General features: G+C 39.2%; 1 protein-coding gene across 1 annotated transcript in view; it reads right to left on the bottom strand.

Moving 5' to 3' along the window:
* The window catches only part of calb1.S (calbindin 1 S homeolog), a 46,788-nt gene extending 36,153 nt beyond the window's left edge, over positions 1-10,635 (bottom strand). The window contains 3 exon segments of the mRNA NM_001094348.1: positions 3,654-3,728; positions 10,108-10,184; positions 10,496-10,635. Of these exon segments, the coding sequence (NP_001087817.1) occupies positions 3,654-3,728; positions 10,108-10,184; positions 10,496-10,574 (231 nt within the window). The 5' untranslated portion in view covers positions 10,575-10,635.
* Between the last annotated feature and the right edge of the window lie 7,485 nt (positions 10,636-18,120).

The following is an 18,120-nucleotide window of genomic DNA, read 5'->3' on the forward strand; positions in this document are numbered from 1 at the left end:
AGGAAATCATTTTAAAAAAATGTGGATTATTTGGATAAAATGGAGTCTATGGGAGACCGCCATTCTGTAATTTGGAGCTTTCTGATTAACAGGGTTCTGGATCCCATACCTGTATATGTAGATTCGCACAACTGATCCTCACATTTACATGTTCTGTCATCTGAGCAACCATTCAACAATGTAAAAGGCAACTTGGAGCGATGCAGAAAACTAATGTTGCTTTATGATTTCAAAAGGTCTCTAATAGCATCGTCTAAGTCAAACAATAAAGAATGTGTAAAATCCATTGCCTCCAGCCCAGATTAAAGTCATTTCTGAAAAATGACACCCAATCAGATAATCTCAGATTTAAAATAAATTCCGACCTCTATGGAACAGAAGCTTCCTAGCAGCAATGGGATGGAAAACGAGAAACTATTTTGTGAACCCAGTGCAATGATTAATGGAGTCCTATGTGTTTTGTGCAGCTGGTCACAATGAAACATTCAAAGATTCTTTTTGAATTTTCCTGCTGAAAATTTGACTCATTTTTTATTAAGTTGATTTGTTAAACTGGCACACATGCTTATTGGCCTTTTGGTCTTCTTTGAATAAATTCCTGACTCAACTCCCACACAATTGGTTGTCATTTTCTGTTCCATCTCTTTTGCCATGTCTTTTAATATTCCTTGGACTCACTGGGAACATATTCACCCGTAGCAACCAATAATCAATCAACTTTATACAACTGGCTGCTCAATGAATAATGAAAGTCATTGGTTGCCTTGAGTTACTCAAACAGTTTATATTGCCCCCCCCCCCCATTGTATTCACATCACCATATATATTGTAAATATATAGTCAATACTATTAATAAGAGAATATTCCTGATATATTTATCAGGTCCTATCAGTCTTGCCAACCTAGAATACAGCAGCCATGTATCTTTACATCTATAAAACCAAGAGACTGCAGGTTGAGAGCTTTGATACTCCATGGTGACATTGATAATCCATTTATACAGAGATTTTAATGACATGTGACTTCACTAAGCTTCACCAAGTCAAAACCAGACCCGTAGAACCCCTGCCCTACCTCTACCTGCATGTTAGATCCACAGATAAAGCTGTGTAATTTCAGTAGCCAGGGCTAGTCTTAATCATATACAGTTTGGTTATGTGCTGCCATTCAAGCTATATTGATTATATGAATTATAGATGGTTCTGAACCAATATAAAATATTCATTGCTTTGGTGCATTTTATTTAAATTGTATGGGAGGCCAAACTGAACTGGTTATAATATTCGTGTGTTATTGAAGAATCCCCAGAGTGCAAGGGGAGTACATCTGACTGAGCCATCAGCATTTGGGATAATTGTACAGAAACTTTCATTTATGTGATTTATTAGAAGGAAGCACGTCTGAATAAATGCAGTTCTGCTTTGAAATAATCATAAATAAATGTAACACCATCCAGCAGTTCAAGATTCTATAACTCCCAGATTTGACAGCACAAACTACACGTCATACAAACAAATTGTAGGCAAATCTGTAATAACCTATAAACTATCTGATGTTTTCCAGTAGTATTATATATCAGTAGTAGTATTACCTAATATAGTGTATGTACAGCTTCACTATATGACACCAGCATAGAAAAATGTTTTAATTACCAGTATGTATTTTAGAACATTTTTTTATAGACACTGAAAGTATAAACCAAGTTATATATATAATAGATTGTAAGCTCTGAGGGACCTAATTCCATTTGTTTATTGAAACCCTTACCATTTAAAGGAGAAACAAACCCCTTGTTAAAAAAAAAAACCCTACACCACATAGACCCCCCCCCAGCCTAGCTGCTACCCCGGGCAAATGCACCTAACTTTCTTACTTACCCCTTTGGGGAAAAAGATTCAGGGATCGGAGTTCTGGGTCTTTGGTAATCTGACAATGAGACCGGTGTGGAGGCTCATGCGCACTTTTTTTTGTGGAAATTGCTGAAGCTCCGGAAGAAGACACGAAGACCCCAAAGATGGCTGCCATGAACTGCGATCCCTGAATCTGCACCGAGGGTAGAGTTTTTTTTAAATAAGGGGTTTGTTTCTAATTTAAGTTTATTCTCACTGTCCGGTACTTGGTGCAAAGCGCAAACAATGACAGGCACAAGGCCTATTCTTACCAGGCAGGAGGTATGCACTGAATGAAGCCATAATTAATGGATAATTTTAACATATGTTGGTAGAACAGGACAACCTCTGGAGAGTTTGGGGGCCCCTCAAATTATTTTGCTGTGGGGCCCGGAGTAACATCTAGTTATGCCACTGGTAAGGGTAGGGGGCGGGGGGGGGACACCTGGGTTCCTTCCTGCTCCTCATGAATACAGAGCTGACAAACAGGCAGTGATGTATTCAAAGGGGTATTGCTCATATGTTACACCCTGCCCTGCACATAATAGATTACCTTTATAGTATAACAGCCACACCTCCAGGTATACATTATTGTTGTTTTTAGAATTGGGTACACTGGGATTCAGTCATTGTGGATACATTTAATTATTTGGAGCTAAATTTCCTGGACATCTAACCGCTGTCATCATTAACCAGTTTAGCAGAATACAAGAAGTCCCATACACACAGCCAAAAACTTTACCCCCCTTTCTCATGATAACAGTGAAAACAATAGCACACATAAAGATCCATTAGTCTAAAATGACTTTCATTTCATTTTGTTTCATTGTCTTCATGCCATAGAGAGGACTGACTCCCCTGAAACTTTTATTGTTGGTTTGCAGTTTAGCACCAGAAGGCTGCTCCCCAGACCCCACTATTTTATACTTTTTACATCTTTATGTTACAGCTGGTCAGACCCCACTGTTTTATACTTTTTAGAGGTGAATACAAAAATGAAGTAATATCACTGCGGTAATAAGTATAATAAAACATAATCATCTAATGGGTTTTATTAATTGAAGTGAATGTTCAATTAGAAGTCCATGGGGAAATCTGAAAACCAAATTAAGAGTTTTCCATATCAAATTGAATCTGACCCAATAATATTTCATAGTATATTTTAGTATAGTTTTGCAATTGTGATGCTGTAGGAGTCCCCAACCTTTTTTGGCCCGGGGACCAAAGGACTGGGGGGGGGGTCGTGGAGGGGGGGTAGGAGTGGTCAGTGGGGGTCGGGAGCGGTCGGACAGGGGCCGGGGAGGGGTCGGCGTGGGATGGGGGGGTCGGAGGGGTCGGCATTCAATTTGGGCATGCTGGTGTCCAATTCAGCACCGGTATCAAATTTCGGCGCACTGGCGTCCAATTCGCTAGCCGCGTTAATTGTTCGGTGGCCCAGTTCAGGACTGTCCGTGGCCATGTTCTGGGCCGCGGCCCGGCGGTTGGGGACCCTTGCTGTAGCTAATCACATCCACACTGTTACATGACATCACAGTGTCAGAAAATGTTGTTGGTTGTGGGTTTTCAGTGCCACGGGCCCTTGGTCTATCCCATGCTGTAGTATTGACAAGCTGATATATATATATATATACAGTCCCTGTTCTACAAATGCTGTTATAAATTATATTCATCTGTGATCTATGTAAATGTCCTTTGGTTGCAGCTTTGTGAACAGTCTAAATGACTTCTATTCTTTTATTATTAATTAATGATACCAAATCTTACCTCTGCTATTCCAATCTTCCCATCGCTACTGTGTCCATACTGATCCACAAAGGCTTTCATTTGCTCTGATAAATCCTGTAAAACAAAGACATTTTAATGAATGTAACAGCAATATATGAAAGCTGGGATACAACTTTGTAGCTGGGATATACTTCTGTAGGCATCAGATGCAACTGCCATCAGACCAACTCTTTTAAGGTGGAAATTATTTCCCTGAGGGCAATTATATCTAATCCACCAACTGAACTAAAATGTAAATATTCTGCAGTAATGGACAACTAGTAATGATGTGAGTGTCTAAAACCTCACCCACTTACTGCGCCACTATATATATCTGCCCAGACCCTTTTCTGACATCATTGGAGTGGGCGGGGTAAGCGTATGTATATAAAAAAGTGCTACCCTGCCACCAGTGGGGCTTTGAGCGACCTGCCTATGCTTAATGCTAATGTCCCATTTGTTTGGTACAAATAATTCGAGCCTATTAACACAACTCACTACAGGAACCCTGAACTACCGTCGTGTCCACGCTGTGATCATTCCAGGGTTCTATTGCATCACTACTGTGTAAAGTCAAGAAAAAGGTTTGCATAGAGCTGATTTGTAAGATGAGTATTGCTTGAAAAATTAATTAATCAGCAATGGGGCAGGTATGTAAATGATCTATTACAATTAGAATGATGAAAACAGACCTCTAACTGCTTGCTATAAGTAACATTACAGGAAAAACACCCATTCAATGATCACAGTATCATGCAGTCACATCTCATTCAATTAATATGGAAGGTATTGAAATTGAGTTAAACTGTAATAGGGCTGAGAAACTTGACAACCCTGCTGAGCTTTACTTGCAATATGATGAGCTTTCTCTGTATTTCATGTAGTAATATATTAGTAACACAATACATACAGTATAATCTTCTCTTCGCTGAAGGGAAAAATGCATACATTTTACCCATGTGACCCAATAGCTGAGACATTGCAACAACTGCATCCCAATCTCTAGCTGCCAGTGTGGACCAATCCAAGATCATCATGGCATTACAAAGATAAAAAAAAACAAAAAACAAAAAAGGAGGGAGTGGTTGATACACAAGTTCAGTGCCAACTATGTTTTTAGGCTTGAGTTGCCCTTTAAAGGATCATAACATGAGAAGAGGCCTACCAGTGTAGTTCTAATCTACAATATTCTTCTTATGATAAAGGATTCTGGGAGTTGTAGTTTAAAACTTGAGCGCTGTTTCCTACAATACTCGTGACCATGTTATTAAGTTGGGGTGATTTTTTTGATTTTTTTTAGAACTTTCAGTAATTTAAGACTCAAGGGCATTTGTCTTACCAAACATATTGCTGGTTTCATGTACTATTACATTCTGTTTGCATCACTGGCTCAGTTCCCTTAGATCAAAATGAACACTTAAATCGCTCAGTAAACTCATCTAAAATTTATATCATCTAATAAACAGTGACTTTGGAAAGTAACTGATGCACAACTATCAGGACTCCTTTCCCACTGACTGGCGAAGAGATACAGTGACACAAAGTCTAAGTGGAATTGCATTCGGGATGGATGACTGTTTGCCAACCCAAAGCAAAATGGACTGCATAGCTCCTCCTTAAGATCTGGTTATTTTGTGACTGGTGAATAAACAGAGCTATGCATCCACTTGCTAAAATAACCACCACAAATTAATCAACCATCTACATGTTGGACCACTGTATTAAAACCAGCAGATGTTCCTGCATTTCCAACCTAAGAAAGCCAGGAACTATTTACAGTATGAGCATATATGTGTTGGCATCTCGGGTGCAAATTCCATTTTGTTATCTGAAATTGTGGCAGCCAATCACATTGTCTAAAAATATGGTCAACCAACAACCTCCTACTCCACTTTTTGGATTTAACAGCAACTACCAGGAGATCACTTTCCTTCTTGAACCAATTGCGTTTTCTGCTCTCCGCATTACTGGATCATTTCAATTCATCCATCCATGTGTAGTAAATCCTACCTGGTCCAATCAGCACTGCTCTTTAGCCAGCTTTTTGCATCACAGCTTATTTAACCATTGAATTTGTCCTGTTTGAATGCACATTATGGCATTAGTCTGGTGGAGAATACAATTTATACTTTTAAGAACACCACATAAGCTCTTTCTGACAGTTTTATAAGGAGGAAGTAGCCGGTAGCCACAAAACGAGTAAAGTTGGCAGCCTACAATATGTTCTGGGCATGCCTTTACCATTTTTAATGATTCTTCAATAAATTTCTATTTTTTAACGGACAAATAATCGGCACCTTTTTATAAACCCCAGTTTTATAAACCCCATTAATTTTATGATGCTTTCACCATTGTTCAGAAGTAATTAATTTTACATACATCAAAGGGGAAGACAAAGTTCATCATTGCAGTTGGCCTAAAGGGAAAACCACACCTCTCTATTCATGTAGGATATTTAGAAGCATAATTATCATACTATCATAGTTGCTAAATTGCATCACCAGTGGTGTAAATATAGAGGGGAAGACTATACAGCCGTGAGAACGGGGGGCCTGTGAGGTTGATGGGTCACAGGTGACCCAAGACACATCCAAAACTGAGGGTGAGCCATGATTTGGCATGTGGGCATCATTTCACGCATTGGGGTGGCCCAAAAATGTTTGCAGTAGGCCTGCGCCTCCAAAATTACATCACTGACAGTTTCCCATAGTTTTGACCAGTCTAATAAGTGTTAAAAAAAAACTAAAGCTCCTTCTCATTCTGTACTGCACAGAAAATAGATGCAAGACAAATCCTTTGATGCTGTAATATTTAGTGCAGAGAGCAGTTTGATATGGTAAAAATAAATACACTACTATAGAAACATTTCTAATTCTCATTTTCTGGCTAGGATGTCCTCTTTCCCCTATTGCTTGGATTTTCTGGTTACAATTTGGTGATATATATTCAAACGTCATTGATTTGATATGTTTTTGATGTACACTAAGGGTAGGGGCGCTTCACCAATGAGCCTGAGGCCGCAGCGCCAGCCTAGGTACCAGGGGCGGCAAAAATGCCGCTCCTGGTACTTTAAGAGCCAAATTTCCGGTTTTCAAATCGGAAAATCGGCTCTTCTACCGCATAGAGCACAATTAGGCTCTCTGCTGCCCTAGTGGAACCCCTGGACCCCGTCAGGTACAAAAAGGTAAAAGCACGGTGGAGGGCGGCAGCAACAACTGCTTCCTCAGCCAGCGGAGGGGCCAGGATCGCCCCTGACTAAGGGGCATATTAATATCAAGGGTCAAATTTTGAATTGAAAAAAATTCAAAATTCATAAAGACCAACCGAAATTAAGCCGAAGTTTTTTTTTGGTCAAATAGGTTTTTGAATATATAGGTCAGTATTCGGCCGAATCGTACGAATCGAAGGAATATCGCATTCGATCAAATTTGATTCAAAGTTTTTCCCCTCAAAAAAACTTCAATTGACTCAAATATAGGCTAAAACAGCAATTCGGCAGGTTTTAGACGGCAAATGGTCCAAGTCGATTTCAATATTAAAATTTTTTAATTTTCTTTCAAATTCAAATCGAATTTGGACTATTCCTTAGTCGAAGTACACAAAAAATAGCTTGCAATTCGAATTTTTTTCATTCGAAAATTCACCTCGACCTTTGATAAATCTGCCCCTAACTGTATAGAGCACTTTGTTTGTATTCGTAATGAATTATCTATAAAGAGACTTCTTTTACAATACCACCGGAGTCTGTACATCATTTTTGAGTGTGCAAGCCCACAACAGTAAAAATGGCCCCAACCTTTCTGTCCTACCCTAAAAATGTCCATGGAAAATTATAGAGAATAAAACAAACACATTACTAGAAAGTAATCATTACCTGCAAGCTAGCACTTACTGGAAGTCTGCCACTAACTTGTGATTATTATGATAACATGAAAACCAGACAGTCTGATTCTCGTATTCTCTTACAGATTATCATTTTGTAAGGAAAGTAGGTCCAAAAATCCCCATGCAGCAACCAGTTATTCACCATATGGTCAGTCCTAGCTGTTGTGTGTAATTAAAAGTCACAAGAACAAACCCTACCTATCCCTCTACGAGATCAGATTATAGGATTACTCTGCAAATTTAGCTCTTATGTTTGCTATAAAACTATTGGTTCTGGCATGAAAATGGGGTAGGAAAATGTGGTACAACCATAAATATTCTGTCTATGGCACGCAATTAGAATACTGATAGATCTTTAAGTACCAGTGTGTTGATAGTTTGCTTATTCTCAAACCATGAAAAGCACATATGGGCTACGCTGCTACTGATACTTGTCAAAAATATCTTAGAGACACCCAAGGGCAAAACGATTATGGCCATTTGCATCCATTAAAACTGCTGCTGTCCAAATAAAGACTTTAACATCCATTTGCTCTTAAACCGATAAAGCAGGGACATCTAGCTACAGATAATTTTACATAATGTCATTGATTATAGACCTGGACTGACCACCTAACACCCTGGGGGGGGATTAGATTAGGGTTATCCACTTATATTTCAGTAGTGGGAAGCCAGGCACACTATGGGATCTACCATTAAAGGTCAAATGTAAGGCATATGCTGTAAATGGTATAGATGTTTTACTCAAGTTAACCGAAGGCAAAAGGATTTACCTATGACATTGGTGCAAGGTATAGCCACTAATCCACTCAATATTGGTTTAAACAAATATATATTAAAATAGTACAGGAATACTTTAATATGTTGCTAGAGACTCTTTGCAGATTATTTCACCCAATCAAAATATCTCATCTAAGTGAAAACTATGCCTGCCTGCAGCAGTCCAGCTTTATTTTTTTAGAGATGCACCGAATGCACTATTTTGGAATACCGAACCGAATTTGCATATGCAAATTAGGGGTTGGAAGGGGAAAAACGTTTTACTTCCTTGTTTTGTGACAAAAAGTCATGCGATTTCCCCCAACCCTAATTTGCATATGCAAATTAGGATTCAGTTCGTCCGGGCAGAAGGATTCGGCCGAATCCGAATCCTGCTGAAAAAGGCAGAATCCCGAACCAAATCCTGAATTCGGTGCATCCCTAATTTTTTTTACACTACAACTTCCAGCAACCCCATTGGACAGCAGACGGGGGCCTTCAGTTTGCAATCCCTGCTCTGCTCCAAAGCCTGGAGTAACAAAGGTGCAAAAGTGCACACGTTTAGAAACACTAGTCACCATGACAATGAAAAAAAGCAAAATGCTGCTCACTGTTTGCTGTGGTTTACTGTATCAATTCACCTTTGCACTTACGGTTTTCCAGTGATGTAAAGTGATAACTAGGCTGCAGTTAAATCTATCTGTGCTCCTGGCTGCTTAAAGGAGAACTAAACCCTAAACATGAATCTGGTTAAGATGGCATATTTTATATACTGAACTTATTGCACCAGCCTAAAGTTTTAGCTCCTCAATAGCAGTGATGATCCAGGACTAGTGATGGGTGAATTTGTCCAGTTTTTGCTTCGCCGCGAAATTGCGAATTTCCCGCGAAATTTGTGAAACGGGCGAAAAATTTGAGAAGCGCTCATTTTGAGGGCGGCATCAATTAGTGGGCGTGAAAATTGACCCCAGTGACAATTCCCATGCCGGCGACGTGCATTTAAGTCAATTGGGTCCGTTTTAATTGACGTCGGTGTCCAAAAACCTTTGATGCTGGCGAATTTTTGCAGCAATTTCGTGAAATGTATTCACTGGTGGCTTAAGGCGGAAATTCCCTGCAAATTCGTGCCTAGTGAATAAAGTCGTCCATCATTATCCAGGACTTCAAACTTGTCACAGGGGGTCGCCATCTTGGAAAGTGTCTGTGACACTCACTCAGCTGTTGAGAAGCTAAGCTTAGGGGTCGTCACTAATTATCAAGCAGAAAACGAGGTTGGCCTGTAAAGAAGCTGATGCTACAGGGCTGATTATTAAATGCTGATGCTAATTGCACTGGTTTCTGTGCTGCCATGTAGTAATTATCAGCCTTATATTGTGCCATTTATACGCTATGTGTACTGTATATTGTGAGTGGGTCCCTAAGCTCAGTAAGTGACAGCAGCACAGAGCATGTGCAGTGAATCAGCAGAAAAGAAGATGGGGAGCTACTGGGGCATCTTTGAAGACACAGATCTTTACTGCTAAAGGACTGTGGTTGCCTTGGGATGATACAGAAGCCCAAAACATAATGTACAGCATTTCTAGCTACTGCTTTAGTTAAGCTTTAGTTCTCCTTTAAGTAAATGATTCTTATTTTGCTTCTGTGATTAGTTTCTAGTTCTTGTGGACTGGCATGAATAATGATTGTTAGGCCAAGTGAAACCGATGCTGCCTTTTTATAAAGCAAGACGAGTTCCTGCAACAGCAGCACTGCCTGTATTACACATACACCTGCAGCAGAAGGGTTTTATAGGAGTAAATTGTTCACCTACCAGCCCTGCCTTCTTCCTTTCTTGCTGGAGCTCCAGTATAAAGTCCTGCAGTTCTTTGCCTTCAATGAAGCCATTCCCTGCAAACAGACAAAATAAAACTATAGGAGATCCGCTGGTGGGCAGTGAGCACAGGCAGCACAGAAGACAAGGGCAGCTGAAGCCAAAGGCAGTGGAACAAGTGCAGTTGGATGGACGCACAAGAAAGAGTGGAGTTTGTATCCTAACGACACAAGAAGTTGCAGAACACAATGAATTAGAGGGATGGGGGCACAGGAGTCCCTTTAACTCTTTCAGTGTCAGAGGGAAGGCATGGGCTGTAGCCAGCTGGCAGTGAAAGGGTTAGAAGCCCCTTTGACAATGTGAATATGGAGAAATAGTCTATAATCACCGTCTGTATCGTAATGACGCCAGATTTCCAGAAACTGAGAAGCTGAGATCTCCACTCCCTGCAGGTGAGTCTGAGCCATAGCGGGAGACGCTGCGCCGCCTGTGCGATTGTTGCTGCTGCCGCTGTCCCCGGTGCTGATCGGCTGGAGATTCTCACTGGGTAACACTGCCGCCTTTATATACAGGAGTCGCTCCGCCTGGGCCCTGGGCCCCGCCCACTCCCCGCCCTTTGCTGCTTTGCCTACATTTACTCACCTTGAACTTAGCGCCTATGTAGATTTATTCAGCGCCACTTGCACCCACAGGACATTCAAGGAAGGGACGAATAAAATAATAAAACAAAACTTTATAAAATATAAAGAGTTATCTTCAACACAGAGCAAAGATAGTCCTGACCCACAGAGCCTGCACTCTATGTCCTATCCCTTTCCTTTCACTTTATTCTTACAAGGATCTTGCAAAGATTTATCCAGTCCAGTTGCCCCTTTCTGTCAGCAGAGCTGGAGGTAGAGATGAAGGGTCCCAGGCAATGCAGGAATGCTGCTGGGATCTCAGGAAAGGGAAGAACTACACAAATGGGGAGGGTGGGTCCAGCAGAGCCTGCAGCAGCTGAGACTTATACTGAAAATATAACTGACAAAAAGTAAAGTATCCTAGAAACATTTTAGTTACAAACCAGTAGGAGCTGTGTCAGGTTTCTAAGGCTCAGGATAAGCACTAAATATTGAACTATATATGTGGTTTTATAGTCAGGCCTAGATTTGTGGAAAGGCCGTTAGGGCCCAGGTCTAGGGCAGCAGGATTTTAGAGGCAGAATGCTGCCCAACCACACCCAGGGGCATTTCTGCTATGAGGCAAGGTGAGCATCTTGCCCAGGGCCGGGCCAGACTGGCTAGACACCCCAGGCAACCTGAGCGATTGCTTCGTCCCCTCCACCGTACGCACGGCCAAGCGTACACACACACACACAGTATAGTACAGTACCACATCTATAGTACAGTATCACATTTATAGTACAGTACCACATCTATAGTACAGTATCACATTTATAGTACAGTCCCACATCTATAGTACAGTATCACATCTATAGTACAGTATCACATCTATAGTACAGTATCACATCTATAGTACAGTATCACATTTATAATACAATATCACATTTATAGTACAGTATCACATGTATAGTACAGTATCACATTTATAGTACAGTATCACATTTATAGTACAGTATCACATCTATAGTACAGTATCACATTTATAGTACAGTACACCCTTTATAGTATAGTATCACATCTATAGTACAATATCACATTTATAGTACAGTATCACATTTACAGTACAGTATTACATCTTTAGTACAGTATCACATTTATAGTACAGTACACCCTTTATAGTATAGTATCACATTTATAGTATAGTATCACATCTATAGTACAGTATCACATCTATAGTACAGTATCACATTTATAGTACAGTATTACATCTTTAGTACAGTATCACATTTATAGTACAGTATCACATTTACAGTACAGTATTACATCTTTAGTACAGTATCACATTTATAGTACAGTATCACATTTATAGTACAGTATCACATTTACAGTACAGTATTACATCTTTAGTACAGTATCACATTTATAGTACAGTACACCCTTTATAGTATAGTATCACATTTATAGTATAGTATCACATCTATAGTACAGTATCACATTTATAGTACAGTATTACATCTATAGTACAGTATCACATCTATAGTACAGTATCACATTTATAGTAAAGTATCACATTTATAGTACAGTATCACATCTATAGTACAGTATCACATTTATAGTACAGTATCACATTTATAGTACAGTATCACATCTATAGTACAGTATCACATTTATAGTAAAGTATCACATTTATAGTACAGTATCACATCTATAGTACAGTATCACATTTATAGTACAGTATTACATCTATAGTACAGTATCACATCTATAGTACAGTATCACATTTATAGTAAAGTATCACATTTATAGTACAGTATCACATCTATAGTACAGTATCACATTTATAGTACAGTATCACATTTATAGTACAGTATCACATCTATAGTACAGTATCACATTTATAGTACAGTATCACATTTATAGTACAGTATCACATCTATAGTACAGTATCACATTTATAGTACAGTACAGCATATATAGTACAGTACACCCTTTATAGTATAGTATCACATTTATAATATAGTATTCCATTTATAGTAGAGTATCCCATGTCCCAGAATGAGACTAGTAACATCAATTGTCTCCAGATTGCAACAAATCAATGAACTTCAGTCTGTTTCCTTACAGCAGTTACTACAAGCTGAATGCTGTCAGAACATGCTGGGAGTTATAGACAACCGAATAATGCATCTGCTCAACAGTCCACATGACTGCTTGTACTACATTGTGACGGCCATATTGACCACTCTGATTCTTACCATGTGGCCTGAATGAGTTCATTAGAACAGCTGCCTCTACCTTCAGGTAAGTAGATGACCCCTATAGGAAATACTGATGGCCATTATGCATCTAGATTTACCACTGTGATGATCCAATCACACTGGATCTTAATTTAAAAAAAATAACTAAATTGTCCAAGAAGCTGTGCATCCACATTTAGGCTTATAGGTGTGGTTCGCCTTTAAATAAGCTTTTAGTATGTTATAGAATTGTCAGTTTTAAGCGACTTTTTAATTTGTCTTCATTATTTTTTATTATTTTAACTTCTTCTTCTGACTCTTTCCAGTTTTAAAATGGGGGTCACTGACCCATCAAAAAACAATTTCTCTGCAAGGCTACAAATTTATTGTTATTGCTACTTTTTATTGCTCATATTTCTATTCAGGCCTCTCCTATTCATATTCCAGTCTCTTATTCAAATCAGTCCATGGTTGCTTGGGGAATTTTGACCCTAGCAGCCCGATAGCTGGAACTGCAAACTGAGGAGCTGCCGAATAAAAAGCAAAATAACTAAAGAATGAAAAACAATTGGAAATTGTCTCATAAAATAACTCTCAACATTATACTAAAAGTTAACTTAAAGGGGAACAAACCCTTCAAGCAGGAGTTGGTGTTGCTTAATCATAAAGATACAGCAGCTAATTTGATACTTACGTCATTTTCAGAATATAACATTTGTGCAGAGCAAACTATTAATGACAAAAGATAAAAATGTCCCCACGCATTTACACTAATGCACAAATCCTCTGCATTTCTGCATTTCCAAAAAATCCTTTTACTTTGTAGGGCTCTCAAGCCATGATTGGGCAATTACCTCAAGGACCTATGGAAACAATTACTCAGAGATGGAGTGGGTTTACATGTATAACGGCACATTTCTTTCTGCATTTAGAGACCAAACTGTAGAAACACTGCAATCAATATTCTGGATTTTGGGGAAAAAAAAAAGAAGAAAACCCTGATAAAACGTGGGTATACAAACGTACATTATCATGTGAATTTGTTTTTAGCCCATAAAAGTTTGCATGCTTATGCCATTTCTCTTTTAAATCTGAGTACATTTGTACAGATGTTTGCTTACAAGCAGTGGGTTATGGACACTAGTATGTCAATATAGGAATGTAGGCACATTGGATCTGAAACCTGAATTAGTGTTTGTGTTCCTGGGGGTTTGATGCTTCACAAATGTAACCTAAACACCAGGAACTGCAACCTAGTCCTGCATTGTGGGAGGGGGGCATGGATTCAAGAAAGCTTCATCATCCTAACATGAGTTCAATAAACAGGGCTTGACCTAAACATACTTTTACCCTATTGTGTTAAACAAACAAAAAACAGTGTTTTTTGTAATTTCTTGAGCTAAACAGGCAAAGAGAGTAACTGAAGCTAATAGCGCCACAGCTTTTCCCACACTAGCCCCAAGGTGGCTTAGTCCCACCCTACCTAAGGGGCAAAGCAGTAACAACAACAATAAGGTTTAGTCCAAAAATTACCTTGAAGCCTTGTTTGCATTCATTTCGGCTAAATGCTTAAAGGGCATGTAAAGGCAAAAAAATAAAATCCCATTTTTACTTTCTTTAATGAAAAAGAAACCTATGTCCAATATACTTTAATTAAAAAATGTGTACCGTTTTTATAAGAAACCTGACTGTGTAATTCTCCCTTCATTTACTGCTGTGGATAGGAATTGTCAGATGGTCCCTAACTGCTCAGCAGGGAAACAATCATACTTATGAACAGCAGGGGGAGCCCCCGCCTTACTTCCCAGCCATGCAGAACTCAAGCAGCTTTGTTTATGACGATCCCTAAGCAGCCCAGACCACACTGAGCATGTGCACAGTCTTGGTCTTGCAAAGATGTTTAACAAAGTTACAAGATGGTGACCCCCTGTAGCCAACTTTGAAAGCATAAATTATTTGTTTGATTAGGCTTGTGGTGCAGTAAGTTCATGTTTATATTTAGTATACAAAATACAGAATTTCTAGCCTTATTCTATTTTAGACTTTACATGCCCTTTAAGGACTATAAGGCTCATTTTGCAATTACAAGTGGAATTATTGGCATCCTAAACATAGTGGCAATTCCACTACTCAACACAATTGGGTTGTGCCCATGGATGCAACTGATTTACACCAACTGAATAGGATACTAAGCGTATTAATAATGGAGCACGCTGGAATTTATGCAATTCTATTGCTTGAAAGGCCCCTCAGCACCAAGTGATACAAATTGCAGTGAATGCAACCTAGCTGATGCATGCAATTATGCAAAATATTTAGCCAATTGCATCTGAGAAAGGCACTGAACTCTGCGTTTATAAATGAGCCCTTATGTTTTATATCAATTAAAGTGCAAATTTACCCATCAATCAATATAACCTTAATGGTTTTTTTTCTTTTCTGTTTTTTTGAAGTATAAAGCCTCCCATTCTGCCGACTTTCACCTTGTAAATAAAATTTACTGGCTGCCAGGACTTCAATTTTACAGTTATTGTTGTTTATTTATTTATTTTGTCTCTTATCTTTCTGTTTGGGCTTGCTGCTATTCATTGTGCATTTTGACTTCAACGCTACAGTGTAGATGCTCTGCTAATAATACAAAAAAAAAAGGAAACTGCAGGACTGCAGACTGATGGCCTCAGGATAAAAAAACACACTTTGCTTGTGCTTAGCTAATTTATTTGCTAATATTTGATTATGTTCAGTAAATCAGTATGTCAATACTTTTAGTGCATCTTCATTCCCTTTGTGTAACTTGCCCTTTAATTTGAATCCAACTCCCAGAGCAAGTTTTAGCAGTCTCTAGCCCAAGCAGGAAGATCTTGCTTTCCATACATTGCCTTTGATCCTATGTGAATTTCCTGACCTTGACTTGTTATGTATTCCTATCCTGCACTACTTACCCTGACCTTTGCCTTTTTATCCTTATTGATCTGTAGTGAGCAGCCTGGCCCTTGCCTGGTTATCCCCGCTTACGCTAACCCATTTCCTGATCATCTCACTCCTTAGATTCTTCATTCAGTTTGTTTCTATGAGACTAGTTAAACCACGAGCCCTTTAAAGGAAAACTTTACCCTCAAAATTAATATTTAGGCAACAAATCATATTAAGTTACATATTAAAGAATATAATCAAACTGGAATATAAATTTAAGTAAATATTGCCCTTTTACATCTCTTTTCTTAAACCCCTTATTTCAGTATGGTCTGTGTGCTGCCTCAGAGATCACCTGACCAGAAATACTGCAGCTCTAACTGTAACAGGAAGAAGTGTGGTGGCAGAAGACACAACTCTGTCTGTTAATTGGCTCATGTGACCTAACATGTATGGTTTGTTTGTGTGCACCATGAATCCTAGGATCCCAGGGGGCGGCCCTTATTTTTTTTTAAAAAATGGCAATTTTCTATTTAGGATTACCCAATAGCACATACTACTAAAAAGTATATTATTATCAAAATGGTTTACTTACATGAAGCACGGTTTTACATATGAGCTGTTTTATGCAATATCTTTTTATCTAGACCTACATTGTTTGGGGGGTATAGTTTTCCTTTAAAAACTCATCGTACTTTCTGTATGTGACTGGTCTGCCCCAAGATCTTCACATTCTCTTTGGTAAACCTATGCAATAATGAATGTGAATAATAACATAGGCCCTTTTACTAATGCAGTGGTGTGAAGTGCTCTTTTTGGATGCACTTTTCCATGATTTATTTCCCAGACTGTAGCTTTTTTTAGAATTCCAGTGCCATTGCATGTACCTGCTAAGCTGTGATTGCTGCAACTTGCACCACTCGGTGCAACTTTTGAGGAATAGGATACAAACTGCAGCGGGAATGGTGTAATTTCCAGTATGCGCCATTATAAATGCCATCCTTTTCACTGAGCTCAAGTCAAGGTGTAGACAGTCCAAAAGTGGAAGCCTGGAAACTCTTGATGCTTCTTCAATACTTCTATTTTATAGATATGAGTCTAAAGATACTACAAAACAGATTTCTTCTACTCCAGCTCTTAATGGCTGCTAAAGCTTTGATACCTATGAACTGGAGAAAAGAAAAACCCAAACGTGGAAGCCTGGAATAACCACAATCTAATTCCACAGTATAGCTAGCTTCCCGCATGCAATTGCATACAATTTGTTAGTGCCAAATTGCTGTAGCTACAAGGAGGGAGCAGTTATGGGTGCAGTTACCATTTTAACAATAGTGCACTTACATTTGCAACTGTAAATATAACTTCTTGCAGAAGGATCCTCTATACAGAATCTGAAGATGCTATAAATGCATTTCCAGATAATTTACACCACCCTACACCGAAAATGTTTTTTAATGTCAAAAACTTGCCAGTGCTTGCCAGATGTGAAAGCCTATATGAGCCTATATGAGTACTCTTATATAATTAGGTATAAGTAGGTAACACTAACCATAGTTTATGGGAATGTGCTAGGGATCTTAAAGCAGATTAAAGATGCCGATATCAGTCCTTTAAGACCGATTCAGCAGCTTATCTGTCCATATGTGGGGGTTCCCGACGGGTCCTGCCGATTGATATCAGACCAAAAATCGGCCAGATATAGATCGGTCAAGTTTGATTTTTTTGTACGATCCAGGACCGCATCGGCTAGCTGATGCGGTCCTGCGACCCGTTGGAGCCCATTCGTAGTATTGTAATCCGATCGTTTGGCCCCATGGCCGAATGTTCAGATTCATCCGATAATGCCCAGCCGTTAGTGGGCATATCAGGTCAAGATCCGCTCGTTTGGCGACCTTGCACAAATGAGCGGATCTTATCAGGTCCGAACTGAAAATTAAAAAAGGCTCTGGCATTTCAGGTACACAGAGGTCCACTCAGCCCACATACAGGCCCAAACAGCCCACTAAATACTGATTTTCTATGGGACCTTATAGCAGCCCCCCTGGCATTTGCCAGAACCCACATATTGCCAGTCCAGGCCTGGATCTTATAGTGTATGGCCACCTAAAGATTGTAACCCCCTGGGGCAGGGACTAATATGATTGATGTATAATAAATTATATCTAAATCCTAACCTAAAAATGTAATACACTCTCTGGGCATAAAGGGTTATGGCACACTAGCCTTTTTGAATGCCATTATCAGAATGCACAGGATCCTTT

Source organism: Xenopus laevis, chromosome 6S (assembly GCF_017654675.1).
Source record: "Xenopus laevis strain J_2021 chromosome 6S, Xenopus_laevis_v10.1, whole genome shotgun sequence".
NCBI classification, from domain to species: domain Eukaryota; kingdom Metazoa; phylum Chordata; class Amphibia; order Anura; family Pipidae; genus Xenopus; species Xenopus laevis.